The sequence below is a fragment of the Aquarana catesbeiana genome, linkage group LG11 (genome assembly GCF_042186555.1).
Source record: "Aquarana catesbeiana isolate 2022-GZ linkage group LG11, ASM4218655v1, whole genome shotgun sequence".
Lineage (NCBI taxonomy): Eukaryota > Metazoa > Chordata > Amphibia > Anura > Ranidae > Aquarana > Aquarana catesbeiana.
The window spans coordinates 254,902,110-254,921,325 of NC_133334.1; the positions used below are offsets into that span (position 1 = coordinate 254,902,110).

Sequence of the window (19,216 nt, forward strand, 5' to 3'; positions counted from 1 at the left end):
ACCGCATGTGGCCAGAGGTGGGGGGGCACCAGAGACACTCAGAGACTGCTCGGATGCACTCGGAGACACTCAGATACTCGGGAACAGTGTTTCTGAGCGGCTCCGAGTTTTACTGGCTACCCCGCACCTCTGGCCAAATGCGGTACTGCACACCCCAGAGGCTTGAATCCTGCTTGTCTTGCGAGACGACGCTCGCAAACCGAGTCAGGATTTTTTTAAAAAAAAATAGCTCGTATTGCGAAGCACTCGTAAACCGAGTTACTCGCAATCCGAGGTATTACTGTATATAGAATAAAGACAAAAAGTTATGTATTGTAAATACACAAAGAGCGAATGACATATTACAGCAATCCTCGCGTTGGCAAAGGGCTCTTCCCTCTGACACAACTGTCCTTCACACACATCTGAGATAAATAAAATAGACCCTCAATCAACTTCAGTCTAGTTTTATAGTTTGCAAAGAGGCAGTAAATAGAATAGAAGTCTCAGTATGTCTTACTATTTCATGGTAACAATTTGATTTGATGGGGTTCAGAGTACGCCCTCCACATTAGGAAGTGCCAATCCTCTCCACCATGTAGAGAAGGACGCTCTATCTCCCAAAACCGCAGAATGGATGGATTGAGCCTACAACACTGTAAACCATATAACAATTTATTGGTGACCAGTTACAAAGGAGTGACAATAAAACAGAAAAGCTGACCCGTTTCGGCGAGAGCCTTAGTCGTAGCATGCCTATAAATTGTTATATGGACTACAGTGTTGCCGGCTCAATCCACCCATTTGTCTTGTTCTGGTGTGTACAGACAGGCACCTGTGTGTGGATCTTGCAATCAGATTGGGTATTCCTCGTTGTGTGCTCTGCTCCTCTCAGACTTCACCCTCAATGTATCCTGTAGGGTTGCTGTTAACCGTTCATTTATCATAAGCCAGGAAAGTTTGTGTTTAGACTAGCCAAGTGACATGGTAGCCAACTTCCAATTTCTGGCTATAGTCATTTTAGCAGAAACAAATATAAAAGTAAGGAGTCGTCTCTGTTTTTTTTTTTTTTGATGCCTCCTCTATTTTACATCCTAGTAACTGGGACTTGGTCAGATTCATTTGAGTAAGAGTGAAAATAAAATTGTAAACTCTCATCCAAAACCACCTTCCTTTGGGACATTGCCACCATATATGGTAAGCCATCCCTTCCTGACCACATCCCCTGAAACACTTAGACGAAACTCCCGGTCATAGGCATGCGCACAGGGTTTGCCGAGTGTGTCTGGGCACACCCTAATCACCCTGTGTTAGTGTCCCGAGATCTGCCTGGGCTTCTGTGAAATGCTGCATCTAAGCAGTGTGTAGCCCCCGCTGCCTGTGAGACAGCATCACATTGAGCAGATCCTGAGGCTTGTAAGATCCACTCAGTGTGAAACTGTCAGCTAATGTAACTGAATGCAGGGAGAGAAAGGAGCTGTCAAAATGCATCCGTAATGTTGGGGATGGGCGGGACCAAACGGCTATCAAACAGCCAATGGTATTGGGTCTGGGCGGGCCACTACGTGTATGTGGCTCTGCCCCTCTGTCTTAAGCAGCCCAGTCATTGGCTGGTGTTTAAATAGCTGTTCAATGCGAAACTCCCCCTCTCCCCCAGTCAGTGCCACCTGTCAGTGCCCATCAGTGCTGCCTATCAGTGCCCACCAGTGCTGCCTGTCAGTGCACTGAGTGCAGGGATGGGGAGAAACTCAGCAGCCAGGCACATTGTCCATGGGGGGCCGGCCTGGAGGGGCAAAACTGAAATCTGTTGATGTTTATTAATGCCACATGCCAATCTTTAGTATATTAGGTTATCACCACACTACTATTTACAATAAACTACAGGAGGTAAAATAAAGTATCAGTAAAAGGCCTGCCGCTAAGCACTGCTATGTGTTCCCACACCACGAAAAAAAAAGTGCAGCGCTAATTTACTGATCAATAACTTAACAATAATGGTGGAACCCTCCAATGTATGGAAATCTCAAACTTCAATATTACCACAATACCGGTCTCTGTGATATGTAACATCACATATAATACACATCAAACTGAAAATAAGATATAAAAAAATGAAACTTAGCAGGTATGGCGGAAACCGCCTCCTATAGATATTTGCCATACAGATTAACTTCAAATGAAATAATTTCTGTGATATGTGACTTCACATGTTATACACAACAAAATGATAATAAGACATAAACACTTTTTTAAAACTTGGCAGGGATGGTGGAAACCCCTCTACAGATAATTGCAATACAAATAAACTTCAAGTGCAACAACTTTTTAGTTGGATGGTTTACACCATTATAGCACTTTGGAATTTTTATTTTTTAGATTGTTACATTTAGTTTTGTGTTTTTTAGTTACTATTATAATGTACATTTTTGCACTTAAAGTTCATTTTCCACCACCCCTGTTAAGTCCATGTCTTTATGGACCTTGCTTTGTACACTGGTGCTCAGTCATGTTGGCACAGGAAGGGACCATCCCCAAACTGTTCCTGCAAAGTTGGGAGCATGAAATTGTCCAAAATGTCTTGGTACGCTGATGCCTTAAAAGTTCCCTTCACTGGAACTAAGGGACCAAGCCCAACCCCTGAAAAACAACCCCCCACCATAATCCCCCCTCCACCAAATGATTTGGACCAGTGCACAAAGCAAGGTCCATAAAGATGGATGAGTGAGTTTGGGGTGGAGGAACATAGTCCTGACCTCAACCTGATAGAACACCTTTGGGATGAATTCGAGCAGAGACTGCGGGCCAGTCTTTCTCGTCCAACATCAGCGCCTGACCTCACAAATGCGCTTCTGGAAGAATGGTCAAACATTCCCATAGACACACTCCTAAACCTTGTGGACAGCCTTCCCAGAAGAGTTGAAGCTGTTCTACCTTGGGCCAACTTAATATTGAACCCTATGGACTAAGACATGCCGTTGAAGTTCATGTGCATGTAAAGGCAGGCGTCCCAATAATTTTGACAATATAGTGTGTGTGTGTGTGTATGATATATATATATATATATATATATATATATATATATATATATATTATATATCTCTCAAATATTTATCAGGGTTGTCCCAATACCACTTTTTTAAGAAACCGAGTACAAGTACCGATACTCTTTTTCAAGTACTCACTGATACCAATTACCGTTACTTTTTTTTAATGTCATGTGACAGTTTGACTGATGGGCACTGATAGGTGGCACTGACTGATAGGGACTGATAGTTGGCACTTATGGGCACTGATAGGTGGCACTGACAGGTGGCTGGCACTGATAGGTGGCACCGACAAGTGGCTGGCACTTATGGGCATTGACAGGTGGCTGAAATGCAGCAATAAATGACACGAGGAAAGGATTTAATTTTGAAATGCTGTGCTGTGATGCCCATCTTGGTACACCCTGCCGCACTAAGCAGCAACAGACATCTTGTTACACCCAGCTCGAACTATATGGGCTGGGTGTAACAAGATGTCCGCTGCTGGCTTACTGCAGCCGAGTGCAGAGTGTACCAAGATGGGCGTCGGGCTGTTCAGTCACCGATGGCTCTCTCTGTTGTCTCTCTCTCTGATGTCTCTTTCTCTCTGATCTCTCTCTCTCCCTGATCTCTCTCTGTAGTTTTGTACCTGGATCTCCAAATGAGATAGGAAAGTGAAAGTAAACTCAGCTTCAATCTCTGTCACAGCGAGGTACAGGGCAGCAGAAGACACGCCCCCTTCACACTCGCCTACTTGTAATGTGTCTCATTACACAGGCTGACTCCACCCGCTGACTCCGCCCGCCGACCAGGTATCGGATAAGGCATCAGGAGCATTTGTGCGAGTACAAGTACTCATGCAAATGCTCGGTATCGGTCCCGATACTAGTATCGGGACAACCCTAATAAATATATATATATTCATGTGTGTTTGTGCTTTGGGGTGCATTCAATTCAATAGGCTGCGCACGCCTATGCTCCCGGGATATAAGTAGCCAATCTGGCACCAAATACCATCTCAGCAGTTCTTTATAGTTTTGCTTCAATAATTGAAGTGTTGATGAGTGACCTCACAGCTGACTGTGCAATCGAGTGCCAATCTTCAAGTTTAAGGGACAGTCATCATTTTAATACCCCAAAAATAAATTCAACAAACTCTTACATTGCAATATCTGAACATTTTATGAAGTCATCAGACCTGAGAATCAGATACTTTTCCAGTACTGGGGGGACATATTTACCTGCGCACAGCTGACTTCCTGTCTGATTGTCAAGTTTCTGAGCCTATGATAGGACAGGGTGCCCTCGGTTCAATGGTAAATGTTGCTAACTCCTAATAATTTGGATGATGAACACAATATAAAAAAAGGTAAGGAACTTCACATCCTCAAGTCCATATTAAAATGTGGTCCATGTATTCAAATGTGGTATGTATATATGTGTATATACTCTCCACCACTATGCTAATAAAATGTTCTTTAAATGTCCTTCCACTTTTTGGGCTCAAAAATGTGCTCCACACATATGCATTTGCCACAAATATGTGACGTTTATAACAGAAGGTCATACAACTCTTTCTGAATAGATAGCTGTTCCCTCTAATCTCTTGGTCCCAGGTTGCCTTCCATTTTAATGGTCCTTCACCAACTTGCAATCATTCAGTCCCAAAAGAGATACATATTCTCATAGTGCAATATTTATTTGTTCGAAGTGAATAAATGGTATAAAATCCAAATTTAACACGATATAAACCATATATAGTGCCCAGTACCTCGGTACCAATAGTCTGTCCTTTAAAAACACCACAATTCCGTCCCTGGAGTTGGCATGCCCGGGAACCAGACTTGACGTCACTACGTTCCTGGAAATGATTGACTTAGTTTGACATGTTTCGCCATCATGGCGTCCTCTATTTTATTATTTTTGTTAATTGTGGACAGTGTTATTTACACTGAAAGGTGCAGCTGCACTGCTTTGTCAAATATAACACTATATTACCAAAAGTGTTGGGATGCCTGCCTTTACACACACATGAACTTTAATGGCATCCCAGTTTTAGTCCGGAGGTTTCGATATTGAGTTGGCCCACCCTTTGCAGCTATAACAGCTTCAACTCTTCTGGGAAGGCTGTCCACAAGGTTTAGGAGTGTGTCTATGGGAATGTATGACCATTCTTCCAGAAACGCATTTGTGAGGTCAGACACTGATGTTGGACGAGAAGGCCTGGTTCGCAGTCTCCACTCTAAATCATCTCAAAGGTGTATATTGGGTTGAGGTCAGGGCTCTGTGCAGGCCAGTCAAGTTCCTCCACCCCAAATTTTCTCATCCATGTCTTTAGGGGCCTTGCTTTGTGCATTTTTGTAAATATTTTATTATAGCTTTTCATGTGACAACACTGAAGAAAAGAAACATTGTTACATACACAACTGCTGCTTGAATTTGATGTTCACAGGAAAGGGGTCTACACCCTAATTTCACATACGGTATCAGGACCATAAACCATCTTCTTCCCACAGATTCTGGATATCCCGTCTACTTCTACGAGTTCCACCGTCGTCCATCTCTCTTTAAAGATATTAAGCCAGATCATGTGAAGGCCGACCATGGCGATGAGCTTTTCTTTGTGATTGGAGGACCCTTCCTCCCTGACGATACTCTCTTTTCAGGTAAATCGCACTTCCCGGGAACTGCTCCTTCCACCTTTCACCCCACAGAATTCTAGGCTGATTTAGTGATTGGTCATCTATGAACCATCTCATATCCGGTTATCACTTTGTTGTATCTCGGTGTCTGTAGAAGCTTCCAGATTTTGTCACTTTTCTCTTCTCTCCACCAGGCCAGACGGAGGAAGGTGAAAGGGTTCTCAGTAAGAACATCATGAAATACTGGGCCAACTTTGCTCGGACTGGGTAAGACTCCAATAATTGGGGCTGCAGTGTTGGAGATGCCAATGTAGGGCCTGACCTAGAATTAGAGAACCAGTCATGGTTGGGCTTATACAAGAATGTGAATATCCAGCCATAAATTATTATAAATGGTGAAGGCTTATTTATGACTAGGGATGGGCTGTCTGTTCGAGTCGAACTTGAGTTCGACTCAAACATCGGCCGTTTGCTTGTTTGACGAATTACGAACGTTATGGGCTGTTCACACCAAATTCGAGCGGCGCGTCACGGCCCATAATGCACTGCATCAACGTAGTGCATTGTTGGCTGGTGATTGGCCAAGCATGCACTATGACCCTCATGCTTTGGCCAATCACAGCGCCGTCAGCGAAGAGAGCCATAATTGGCCACAGGCAGGGTGCTTGTGGCCAATTATGGCTCAGGGTGTTAAGTACACGCCCCACACTATATAAGGCCGCCTGCACATCGGCCGTGTGTAGTGTATTCCGGCGTTCAGAGAGAGAGAGAGAGAGAGAGAGAGAGAGAGAGAGAGTGTCATTTTATTTCGTTTGAGCAGGCAGGCAATTCCTGGTGTTCTGTAATATACTTCAGGCAGGCGAGACAGTTAGATAGCTGCAGTGTATTTTGTGTGTGTATGTGTGTGTGTGTGTATATATATATATATATATATATATATATATATATATATATAAATATATAAATAATGTGTGTGTGTGTATATGTCTAGCCAAGCCTATACCTGACTGTAGGCCTTTCCTTGAGTGCGTGTTCAAACAGGCAGGTGACTCACTGAGCTGCAGTTCATTTAAATATATATATATATATAATTACAGGCTTGTGTGTGTGTATATATATATATATATATATATATATATATATATATATATATATATATGCCTGGTGAGAGGCAGAGGCTCACAGGCCACTAAAAGAGGGCAAGCAGGCTCTGTGTCTACAACAAACAGTGCTGGTTGTGGACACGGTGCATCCTCAGCACATGACCGTGGAGCATGCTTGTCCTTTTTTTCGGCAGCTGGCCGTGTTGAGCCACAACATGCAGAAGAGTTGGTAGAGTGGATGACCAAGCCGTCCTCATCCTCCTCATCCTCTGTCACCCAGGCTCAGGGTACTTTGTCTGCCAATGCAGCTGCCAAAGCGGCCTCTTCCGGCTCAATGTCATCAGTCACTCCTTCCCTAGCCCCACCATCATGCCCTGAGGAGTCCCCCGAACTGTTCGACCACAGTGTAGGGTACATGTTGCAGGAGGATGCGCAGCGTTTTGAAGGCTCTGATGATGGTACTCAGGTTGAGGATGAAGGCAGTAACGTAAGCCCGGAGAGAGGGTGTGCCCAAGAAGGACAAGAAACTGGCAGTCATGTTCTCCCAGCTGCAGCATACTGCCAGGTTTGCTCCAGTGTCGAGGAGGTAGGGGATGATGAGGTCACTGACTCAACGTGGGTGCCTGATAGAAGATGGGAGGAGGAGGCACATCTTCAACAAGGCAGGATGCCCTCCAGGGGCCAGCTTAAGGGCAGCCAACCGACTGCATCACACCGCAGAGCTCCGCATGTGCAGGGCGCTGCTGACTCTGCACGTTTTTCCAAAAGTTCTTTGGTGTGGGCCTTTTTTGAGACGTGTGCAGCAGATCGCACTGTTGCTGTTTGCAACATATGTCTGAAGTGTATCAAGCGTTGCCAAAACAGCAGCCGCTTGGGCACCACATGCTTGACCAGACATATGTCGAGCTCCCATGCAGTACGTTGGCAACAGTACTTAAAAGACCCACACCAAAGAACAAGGCGGACCTCTCCTTGCTCCTCATCAGCTGGGATCTCCAATCCCACTATAACTTCAGTCCTCTCAGAAACCAGCACTGACAGGAATGAAGGTCTAGAATTAGGTGTGCCAAGTACTTGTGGGCAATCTGCTATCGCTACACCAACGTCCGATTGTAGCAGGCAAGTTTCCCTACCAAAGTTGCTAAACCGGCGAAAGAAATTCTGTCCCAGCCATCCACATGGCTAAATTGCTAGCACTCCAACTGCTGCCTTTTCAGCTGGTAGACTCTGCCCCCTTTTGAGAATTTGCGGAATGTGTGGTACCTCAGTGGCAGGTTCCCAAACGCCAATTTTTTTTTCGTAAGGCAATTCTGGCTCTCTACCGACATGTGGAAGGCAATGTCTTGGCCTCGTTGGACAGGGCGGTCAGCGGTAAGGTGCATATTACCGCTTATGGTCCAGCAGGCATTGACATGGACGTTACCTTTCTTTTACGGCGCACGGGGTAACCCTGCTGGCAGCTGGGAGAGATGCAGGACAGGGTGCAGTATTGTTGGAGCTTGTTCCGCCACCACGCCTCCAAAATGCTGGTAGTGGTGATTCTGCCACACCTCTCTCCTCCACCCCTTCCTCTTCTTCTTCCTCTATGGCCTCTTCCTGTGCAGATTTGTCCTCAGAACCAGCGGTGCTCCGTAGGAGTTCTAGAGGCTACGCAAGCACTCAGGCAAAAAGATGCCATGCGGTGCTTGAGTTGGTCTGCTTAGGGGACAGGAGCCATACTGGGACAGAGATTCTGTCAGCTCTGCAGGGGCAGGCTCAGTGGTGGTTGACGCCATGCCAGCTTCAGCCAGGGATGGTGGTTTGCGACAATAGCACCAACCTCCTCTCCGCCCTCCGACAAGGACACATTACCCATGTGCCCTGTTTGGCTCACGTCCTTAATTTGGCGGTGCAGCGGTTCTTGTGCAGGTACCGGGGCTTACAGGATATCCTGAGGCAGGCCAGGAAAGTCTGGGCATTTCCACCGGTCATATAATGCCAGTGCTCGGCTGGCTGACCTTCAAAAGGAATGCAACCTGCCCAAGAACCACCTCATCTGTGACATGCCCACCAGGTGGAACTCAACATTGGCAATGCTGCAGCAGCTTCACACGCAGCAGAGGGCCATCAATGAGTACCTGTGCGAGTATGGCACCAGGACAGGGTCAGGGGAGCTTGGCTTTTTTTCGCCACGCGAGTGGCTCATGAGCAAGGATGCATGCACTGTCCTGTCACCATTTGAGGAGGCCACGAGGATGGTGAGCAGTGAGAGTGCATGCATCAGTGATACTATCGATCTTGTATACCTGTTGGAGCACACGCTGCATGGAATAATGGACAGGGCACTTGAGGAAGAGGAGGACTTCCTTATCTCTCAAGGTCTCCTTTATCCAGACAGTATTCCTGCGCGCCCGCCGATCTCACAGGAGGAGGAGGAGGAGGATGAGGATTGTGTCAGCATGGAGGTGGAGCCTAGCACTCAGCATCAGCAGCAGTCTTCAAGGGATCGTTTACAGTCCCCAGAAACCCATGGACTGGGAGGAGGTGGCTGTGGATCAGGTCGTCCTTGGTGACCCAGAGGACTCCGGACCGAATGCCTCAGAAAACCTATGCTGCATGGCCTCCCTGATCCTGCAAAGCCTGTGAAAGGACCCCCAGATTTGTGTGATCAAGGAGAGGGATCACTACTGGCTGGCAACCCTTCTTGATCCACGTTACAAGGGTAAGGTTGTGGAACTTATCCAGCCGTATAAGGTATGATCGGTTCCAGCAACCATCGCCAGCGTCTGTTGTACATGGTGCAGGAATACCTAGGGGCAAGATCAGACTTGGAGACCTTTCCAACCGAAAATCCACTGGGTTACTGGGTCTTGAGGATGGATCACTGGCCAGAGCTTGCACAGTTTGCAATTGAGCTACTGGCCTGTCCTGCATCCAGCGTTCTTTTGGAACGCACATTCAGTGCCGCTGGAGGCTTTGTAACCAATCAGAGTGCACCTGTCCACCGACTCGGTTGATCGGCTTACCTTCATAAAAATTAATCAGTCTTGGATCACCAGCTACCAAGCACCTGATGCTGATGTAACAGACTAATTTTTTTATGAATGTGAGATCCCTTGAAGACTGCCTATGCTGATGCCGAGTGACTATCCTATTCCTCCTTAATGTTCATGTTGATGGCTACTAAGAACATTTTTGGTTCTGGGAACCAGCACCAGTGCCTAAAGCCCAATTTTTCTGCCCCTGTTTAACAGGGGCACGTAATTACAATTTTTGCTGTAATATTTTGCAGCAGGCCTTGTTCTTGCACTCAACTAGAGTATCTGTGAGGGGTTGCAGTGTTGTGGAACCAGCACCAGTGCCTAAAGCCCAATTTTTCTGCTCCTGTTTAACAGGGGCGTGTAATTACAATTCTTGATATAATATTTCACAGCTGGGCCCGTTCCAGCGCCCAGCAAGAGTAACTGTGTTACTGTGTTATGCTTACAGTGTTCTGGTACCACCAACACCTAAGGCCCAATTACAAAAATAGATTTTTTGGCTGGAGCTACACTTACAAAATGTACCTGTTCCAAATTACAAACAGATTCTACATAAGAACAAACCTACTGTCCCTGTCTTGTTTGCACCGCCTGTATACTGTTGTTCAGCGTATATAGGGCCTGAGGGCCCAACGCCTTTTCTTTTTTAATTTGGGTACGGGGTTCCCCTTAATGCCGTTTGTCTTTTTAATTTGGGTGTGGGGGTACCCATGCCGTTTGTCTCACTGATTTTCATCCATATTGCCGGGACCCGACATTACATTAAAGCTGCAAGCAGTTTTAAATGACTTTTATTTCTTTAAAAATGTCATTTTGATCAGGGACTGTTCTAAGCACGGGAAACACACGCCACTTTACAGGCATACTATAGACACCCCCCAGGTACGATATTTAAAGGAATATTGCACTTTTATTTTTTCACTTTAACCAGTTGCCAACCGGCCCATAGCCAAATGACGGCTGCAGGGCGGTTGGATAACTCTGGGATCACGTCATATGATGTGATCCCAGAAAACAGCTCCCGCGTGCCCCCTGGGGCGCGCACACAGGAACATCCGTGACCGCAGTGATCTTGGCCGTTTACCGTGTTATCGCTCCGTCAAATGACGGAGCGATCACATGTAAACAAACCGGCGTCATGTCACGACGCCGGTTCCTCCCTCCCCTCTGTGTACCGATCGGTACAGAGGGGGAGGGATCGGATGGGAGCAGCGCTGTGGGCTGGATGTGGAGTGCCCACAGCGCTGCTCAGTGACATGTGCAGTCACATCCATCCATCCCTCCATGCTCAGCTGCCCCCCCCATGCTCAGCAATACCCAGAACTACTCTGCAATTCCCTGTGCAATACTCTGCAATTCCCTGTGCAATACTCTGCAATGCCCCGCAATACTCTGCAATGCCTCACAATATCCCGCAATGCCCCGCAATACCCTGCAATACCCTGCAATACTCTGCAATACTCTGCAATACCCTGAAATACTCTGCAATACCCCGCAATACTCTGCAATGCCCTGCAATACCCCGCAATACTCTGCAATACCCTGCAATACTCTGCAATGCCCCGCAATACTCTGCAATGCCCCGCAATACTCTGCAATGCCCCGCAATACCCCGCAATACCCTGCAATACTCTGCAATACCCTGCAATACTCTGCAATGCCCCGCAATACTCTGCAATGCCCCGCAATACCCTGCAATACCCTGCAATACTCTGCAATGCCCCGCAATATTCTGCAATACTCTGCAATACTCTGCAATACTCTGCAATGCCCCACAATACCCTGCAATACCCTGCAATACTCTGCAATACTCTGCAATACCCTGAAATACTCTGCAATACCCCGCAATACTCTGCAATGCCCCGCAATACCCCGCAATACTCTGCAATACCCTGCAATACTCTGCAATGCCCCGCAATACTCTGCAATGCCCCGCAATACTCTGCAATGCCCCGCAATACCCCGCAATACCCTGCAATACTCTGCAATACCCTGCAATACTCTGCAATGCCCCGCAATACTCTGCAATGCCCCGCAATACCCTGCAATACCCTGCAATACTCTGCAATGCCCCGCAATATTCTGCAATACTCTGCAATACTCTGCAATACTCTGCAATGCCCCACAATACTCTGCAATGCCCCGCAATACTCTGCAATGCCCCGCAATACTCTGCAATGCCCTGCAATACTCTGCAATACCCTGCAATACTCTGCAATGCCCCGCAATACTCTGCAATGCCCCGCAATACTCTGCAATGCCCCGCAATACCCCGCAATACTCTGCAATGCCCCGCAATACTCTGCAATACCCCGCAATACCCCGTAATACTCTGCAATACCCCGCCATACCCAGCCATACTCTGCCATACCCAGCCATACTCTGCCATACCCAGCCATACTCGGTGATACCCAGCCATACTTTGCAATGCTCAGCCATACCCAGCCATGCTCTGCTATACTCGGCCTCTGTATGTGGCCAGGCTGTGGAAGTCTCACACATGTGGTATCGCTGTACTCCAAAGGAGTAGGAGAATCTATTTTGGGGTGTCATTTTTGGTATGTACATGCTATGTGTTAGAAATATTGTATAAATGGACAACTTTGTGTTAAAAAAAAAATGTTTTAACCACTTCCCGCCCGCTGGCCATCATACGACGTCCTTGACTTTGTGCAGGGATATCTGAATGATGGGTGCAGCTACAGGCATCATTCAGATATCAGCTTTTTCAGCCTGCGATTCCCTACACCATGAGAAGGATCATAGCAGCTAATCCACTGCTTGATCATTCTTACGGGAGGCGAGAGGGGACGACCCCCCTCCCGCTGCCCTCAGGTGCTTTTACCGACTCACCGCTACGATCGAAGCCAGGATCTTTTTTTTTTTTTTTTTTTTTTTTTTTAATTTCAGGCTTCCCAGCCTAGAGGTGAGATGTGGGGTCTTATTGACCCCATATCTCACTGTAAAGAGGACCTGTCATGCCATATTCCTATTACAAGGGATGTTTACATTCCTTGTAATAGGAATAAAAGTGATCAAAAAATTTATTTTTTGGAAAAAAGCGTCAAACTAAAATAAATAAAGTAAAATGAACAATAACATTTTTTTATTTTTTCCTCGTGTGCTCGCATGCAGAAGCGAACGCATAAGTAAGTCCCGCCCACATATAAAAATGGTGTTCAAACCACACATGTGAGGTATCGCTGCGATCGGTAGAGCGAGAGCAATAATTTTGGCCCTAGACCTCCTCTGTAACTCACAACATGTAACCAGTAAAAAATTTTAAAGCGTCTCCTATGGGGATTTTTAAGTAGCGAAGTTTGACACCATTCCACGAGGGTGTGTAATTTTGAAGGGTGACATGTTCGGTATCTATTTACTCGGCATAACTTCATCTTTCACATTATGCAAAAATATTGGGCTAACTTTACTGTTTTTTTTTTTTTTTTAAAGCACAAAACATTAATAAAAAAAAAAAAAAACGCGTTCGAAAAATTGCTGCACAAATACCGTGCGAGATAAAAAGTTGCAACGACCGCCAATGTATTCTCTAGGGTCTTTGCTAAAAAAACATATATAATGTTTTGGAGTTCTATGTAATTTTCTAGCAAATAAATTATGATTTTTACATGTAGGAGAGAAATGTCAGAATTGGCCTGGGTGCTCCAGAACGCCTGAAGGTTCTCCCTGAATGTTGGGCCTCTGTATGTGGCCACGCTGTGTAAAAGTCTCACACATGTGGTATCACCGTACTCGAGAGTAATAGCAGAATGTGTTTTGGGGTGTAATTTGTGGTATGCATATGCTGTGTGTGAGAAATAACCTTCTAATATGACAATTTTGTGAAGAAAAAAAAAATCTTGATTTTGCAAAGAATTGTGGGAAAAAATGACAACTTCAAAAAACTCATCATGCATCTTTCTAAATACCTTGGAATGTCTTCTTTCCAAAAAGGGTTAGGTTAATTTGGGGGGTATTTGTACTTTTCTGGCATGTTAGGGTCTCAAGAACTTAGATAGGCCGTCAGTACTTCAGGTGTGATCAATTTTCAGAGATTGGCACCATAGCTTGTGGACTCTATAACTTTCAGGCTCGATTCACACCTATGCATGTTGCTTTTGAGCGTTTTTGGAGGTTTTTTTTCATGCTTGGCACGTTTTTGAGCCGCGTTTTTGCCGCGTTTTTGCCGCGTTTTTGCCGCGATTTGCGTTTTGCGTTTTTTTTTTTTTTTTTTTTTCATTTTTTTTTACAGTCTTAAAAAAAAATTACAAAAAAAAAAAAATGAAAAAAAAAAAACGCACCAAAAACGCACCAAAAACGCATCAAAAACGCTGCAAAAACGGTGCACTTGCGTTTTTGATGCTTGTCCATTGAAAACCATTACATGCAAAACGCTGCTTTTTGCATGAAAAAAAGTCCCCGACCCTTTCCAAAAACGCAGAGATACAAAAAAGCATTGATGTGAACATGTTCCATAGGAACCCATGTTAAAAAATTCCCGTGCATTTCTGCAAAATGCAAAATGCATCAAAAAAACGCGCTAGTGTGAATGGGGCCTTACAAAGACCAAATAATATCCACCGATTTGGGTTATTTTTACCAAAGATATGTAGCGGTATAAATTTTTGCCAAAATATATGAAGAAAAAATTACTAATTTGCAAAATTTTATAACAGAAACAAAGAAAAATGCATTTTTTTACTATTTAGATTTGATATCCCTGGAAACTGCTCTTCTACTACAGAAGCTAGATCGTAATTTAGACAAATGATTCCCTGCCGAATTATATTTCTGTGATTGAACCAACATGATTTGTATACTCTGTTTAACTGAGTTCCTGTCTACAATGTATATTCTGCATTTACAAGTGTAATGTGTAATTGATACAATAAACATTCCTTATGTTAAAAAAAAAATAAATAAATACGCAGTTCTATTATTTCATAATGTTATGCACACTCAGCAGCTGGGGGAGAGAGCCCTTCATAGTGCCTTGGTGGTTAACATTCTTGGTTTGCAATGTTGGGGTCTTTGTTTCCTTTCCTAATATTATCCATATAGTGTGTGTATTCCTTGCCTGTGATAATGTTTCCTCCCATAATCCACAAATGCCATTGGAACATCTGCCAGTCTGTACTACTAGAGTGTAAGCTCTTCTGCTGCAGAGACGTGACTGGCTCAGTGTTTTCTGTACAGCACTACAATATACTGTGTGTCAGAGCTATATAAATTTATACTAATAATAGTGTGTGACTGTTGTGTGGATTTTAGAGTGTAAGCTCCTCTGGTGCAGAGTTTTCCTCTTCCTTATATACTGATTTATAGTTTCTGTTCATCATCCGTATTGTAGTGACCCGAATGGACCCGGCCTGGCTGAGTGGCCACGGTATGACCAGGATGAAGATTATCTACAGATTGATGTTCACCCAAAACAGAAAGCCGCTCAGAGACTGAAAGACACAAAATATGAATTTTGGAACAAAATTCTCCCGGAGAAAATCCAGAAGATGGCACAGGAGGCAGCGGAGCATGGTGAGCTTTAGAACCCTTGGATCATACAGTATATAAGCAAATCGCAAAGCATTTGCAAGATGAGTAAAGTCCAATGTGACTAAAGGCTCATACTTCAGTTGTGGGTGGAGACTAGCTGGTTCGTATTTCTTATCTCTCTTGGAGATTCTGTAATGGTGTTCTCAGCTCCACCCCCACCACAGCCTCATAATGGGCACAGCAAGTGTACAGAACCTAGAACTCGGCACAGGGATGGTGGGAACCCCTCATAATGGGCACAGTAGGTGTACAGACCCAGGAACGTAGCACAGAGATGGTGGGAACCCCTCATAATGAGCACAGCAGGCGGACAGACCCAGAAAGTCAGCACAGGGATGATGGGAACTCCTCATAATGGGCACAGTAGGTATACAGACCAGGAAACTTAGCTCAGGAATGGTGGGAACCCCTCATAATGGGCACAGCAGGTGTACAGAGCTGTGCAGGGATGGCCGGGGAACTTAGGTCTCACAAATGAAGTCACAGGATTTTGTGTTCTGCAACCTACGAGCCCCTTCTGAAGTTAGTGGACACTCAGCCCCATTGACAGAGCATAGTTTATAGTTGCAGTACAGCTCTGCGCCTGCTGAGGGCGCTCTTCATTCCATATGCTGTTCCTGTGTTTACAGTATTGCATCTTCACACCTCCAGTATCTCCTCGTACCTGGGCTGACAACCCTGTGCAGACTTTTATTGAAGAGGGGAATGTCATTGTTCAGCACACTGACTGCCACTATGTACAGAGGGGCACACTGACTGCTTCGGCTTGAAATTGTACTGGGGACTCCTCTGTATTGTTTATATATAATAGTCCGTGAGCTGCAAACTGACCTGCATAGTGTGTGTCGGGTTCTCTGAGACTGTTTTGTAGCAGCCATGGGATAGGCCGTGAGAGGACGGGGATACTGGGTGAGGGGGATCTGACCGACCGAGACTCAACATCATTTGCAACACTCCACAGTCCTCACTGTCCCCCATACACAGCCAACGTGTACAATCCTCAACACATTCTGCAATCTCTTCACATGCTTGTCAGTCCTCACTGGAGCCAGATGTTGCCCTGGTAGTGAGTTTCTATTTTTCTGGCCCCTGTATGCACATCTCCTATCTACAGATCTATAAATGTGGGTTTATGGCACTGCAGACCTCTGAAACATTTGGTGAGATCTGTGCAGAGGATATCTGCTCTGTGTGTAGAAAAACAAAAATCCTATTTGTAACATTCAAGTCCTCCTCCAACCACCAGGTACGTGTGCAAAAGTTACAAAGGTTTTGTTCATCTGCCATGTCATCATGTCACAGGTCTAAACCAGGACAAAAGAACTCTGCTCCCATCATGCAACAGCCACTGGCCTTGTCTCCCAATCTCTTAGCCATTATTTAGTGATGATAATGGAAAGCAGCAAACTGAGGACTCAATATTGGGAATTCATGTGCTGCTTCTTCAATCAGACGACGTTCTTCTCCTTGCAATGCATAAATCTGAGAATTTTCCCTCTCGTCATTTTCCTGCTCCCTTCCTTGCACAGTGATATCACTCAGTGAATTGTGTCTTTGCTTTGATAGCAGGAGGCGAGGATGGAAGGCCCCTGGTGGGTACACGGTACGGCAAACTGCGCGGCAAAACGGTGAAGGTCAAAGACACGGACAGAGAGGTGCATGCCTTCTATGGGGTCCCCTTCGCTGAGCCTCCAGTGGGACCGCTACGTTTTGCAGCATCAGGACCCCCAAAAGCCTGGAATGGGGTTAGAGAGGCCACCAAACAGCCTCCCATGTAAGTAGACCGGGGGGAGAGAAGAGGTAATTGTCCAGGTGCTGCTCATGGTTACCTATTCTCTACCTAAAGATAGTAAAAATGATGTTTAAGTACAGGTGCATCTCAGAAAATTAGAATATCATCAAAAAGTTAAAGTGGTGTTCCACCCAAAAAAAATAATTCATGAAGGTGCCTAAAAAAAATAAAAATTTGGAAATTTTTTTTTTTTTTTTACTCACCTCTAAATGGCTGTTGCTAGGGGGTCCCTCATAGTCTGCCTTCTTCAGTGCCTGGGCTCTTGACATCACTTCCCCTCGTCGCAGGAAGGGCTCAGCTCTGCCCCCTCCCTCTTGTCAATCATCTGGGACACATGACAGGTCCCAGATGATTGCGCGGCCAATTTATATATGTATAAAAACAGGGCAGACTCGATGGACCACTTTGTCTTTTACTGCCATCGCTCTTCTATCTTCTTGATTTACAGCCCTCGGGACAAATAACAGATTTTAGGTCCTTTTTACTTCTACTTTTTATGTTTATAAACGAACATGTTTTATTTTGTAGTAATTTTGTGTTTTTGTTTTTTGTTTTTGTTTTTTATAAAACATTTATTGCAATTTGCAAAGCAAGCCGGACTGTCTGTTTTGACGTTCTGTTTAACTACTAAAAGACTGCCCATCGCAGATATACTGCAGTAGGGTGGCTCTATTGCATGAAATGACTTACATTGTTTCCATAGATAGCGGGAGCACGCGAGGGGGAAGCCAATCAGCTGGTCCGCTGGGACCCGCCGATCGTTCCCCAGAGAGGCAGAACGATGATCATGTAAACAAGGCAGATTGCCGTTCTGACAGAGGTACACAGTGATCTTGTGTTCCTGCTAAGCAGGAACACTGATCTCTGTGTTCTTCCAGTCAGTTTATCCCAAACACAGTTAGAAAACATCCCCTAGGGACACACTTAACCCTTTGATCGCCCCTCATGTTAACCCTTTTCCCTGCCAGTGTCATTAATACAGGGACCATGCGTATTTTTAGCACTGATCACTGTATTAGTGACACTGGTTTCCAAAAAAGTGTCAAAAATGTCAGTCAAGTGTCTGATTTATCCTCCGCAATGTTGCAGTACCGCTAAAAATCGCTGATCGCCTCCATTACTACTAGTAAAAATGTTTTAAATAAATAGAAATGTCATAAAAATATCCCATAGTTTTGGGACGCAATAACTTTTGTGCAAACCAATCAATATATGCTTATTGGGATTTTTTTTTTTTTTACAAAAAAAATGTAACGGAATACATATTGCCTAAATTGATGAAGAAATTTGATATTTTTTTCTAAATTGTAGCTTTTTTTGTTTATAGCGCAAGAAAAAAAAAACACAGAGGTGATCAGTATCACCAAAAGAAAGCTTTATTTGTGGGGAAAAAATGACATTTTGTTTGGGTACAACGTCGCACAACTGTGCAATTGTCAGTTAAAGTAACGCAGTGCCGTATTGCAAAAAATGGCCTGGTCATAAAGGGGGTAAAACCTTCTGAGGCTGAAGTGGTTAAACTGCCTAAACCAGATTTCATCTTCACTAGAGAGCTCAGCAGTCTTGATAATCTGATCTCCCTTCTATTCAGTTCTATTTTACAATACAGCAGTTGTCTAATCAAAGCAGTATTAAAACCAAAACAAAAAAAATGTAATATATTGCAACTTGCCAATCATTTAGATGTGGTGGCTGCATTCGTTTTCTTATTTAGACTTTTTTTTTTTTCCCTCTTTGTTCTCACCGGGTGATCTGGTCAGTAACACACCTCCTGTATTAGATGAAGGATGAAGGAACAGAGACACCTTTGGACAGCAGTATTGTCAGTCTGGGGGAGGGGACTTTTAGATGGACTAGCAGATTTAAATACACTAACAAATGGAAGCCAAACTCCAGCTGACACTTTATAAGCAGTTACAGCAAACCGTTTTGTTCCTTTTGGGATAAAAGTTTTATATAATAAATTCAAATCATTGTAAGCACCCCTGTCAGTAATAAATGGTTTGTCTCAACCCTCTAACTGCTACATCTGCAGGACAGCTCATTCTGTTTGAAAATGGCTAGATCACCAGGTGAAAATAAAAGATAGAAGGCCTAAAGAAAACGA

The 19,216-nt window shown here is 44.7% G+C and overlaps 1 protein-coding gene across 5 annotated transcripts in view; it reads left to right on the plus strand.

Annotated features, from left to right (window-relative positions):
- LOC141112680 (uncharacterized) overlaps positions 1-19,216 on the plus strand; it is a 170,866-nt gene that overhangs the window by 74,139 nt on the left and 77,511 nt on the right. For 2 of the 5 annotated variants that reach the window (XM_073605676.1, XM_073605678.1), the window contains exons 23-26: positions 5,519-5,668; positions 5,839-5,911; positions 15,118-15,299; positions 16,884-17,091. The exons of 2 other annotated variants lie outside the window; for them this stretch is intronic. In XM_073605676.1, the coding sequence (XP_073461777.1) occupies positions 5,519-5,668; positions 5,839-5,911; positions 15,118-15,299; positions 16,884-17,091 (613 nt within the window). The remainder of the gene's footprint in view (positions 1-5,518; positions 5,669-5,838; positions 5,912-15,117; positions 15,300-16,883; positions 17,092-19,216) is intronic. One more of the 5 variants, XM_073605679.1, reaches the window with a different exon arrangement.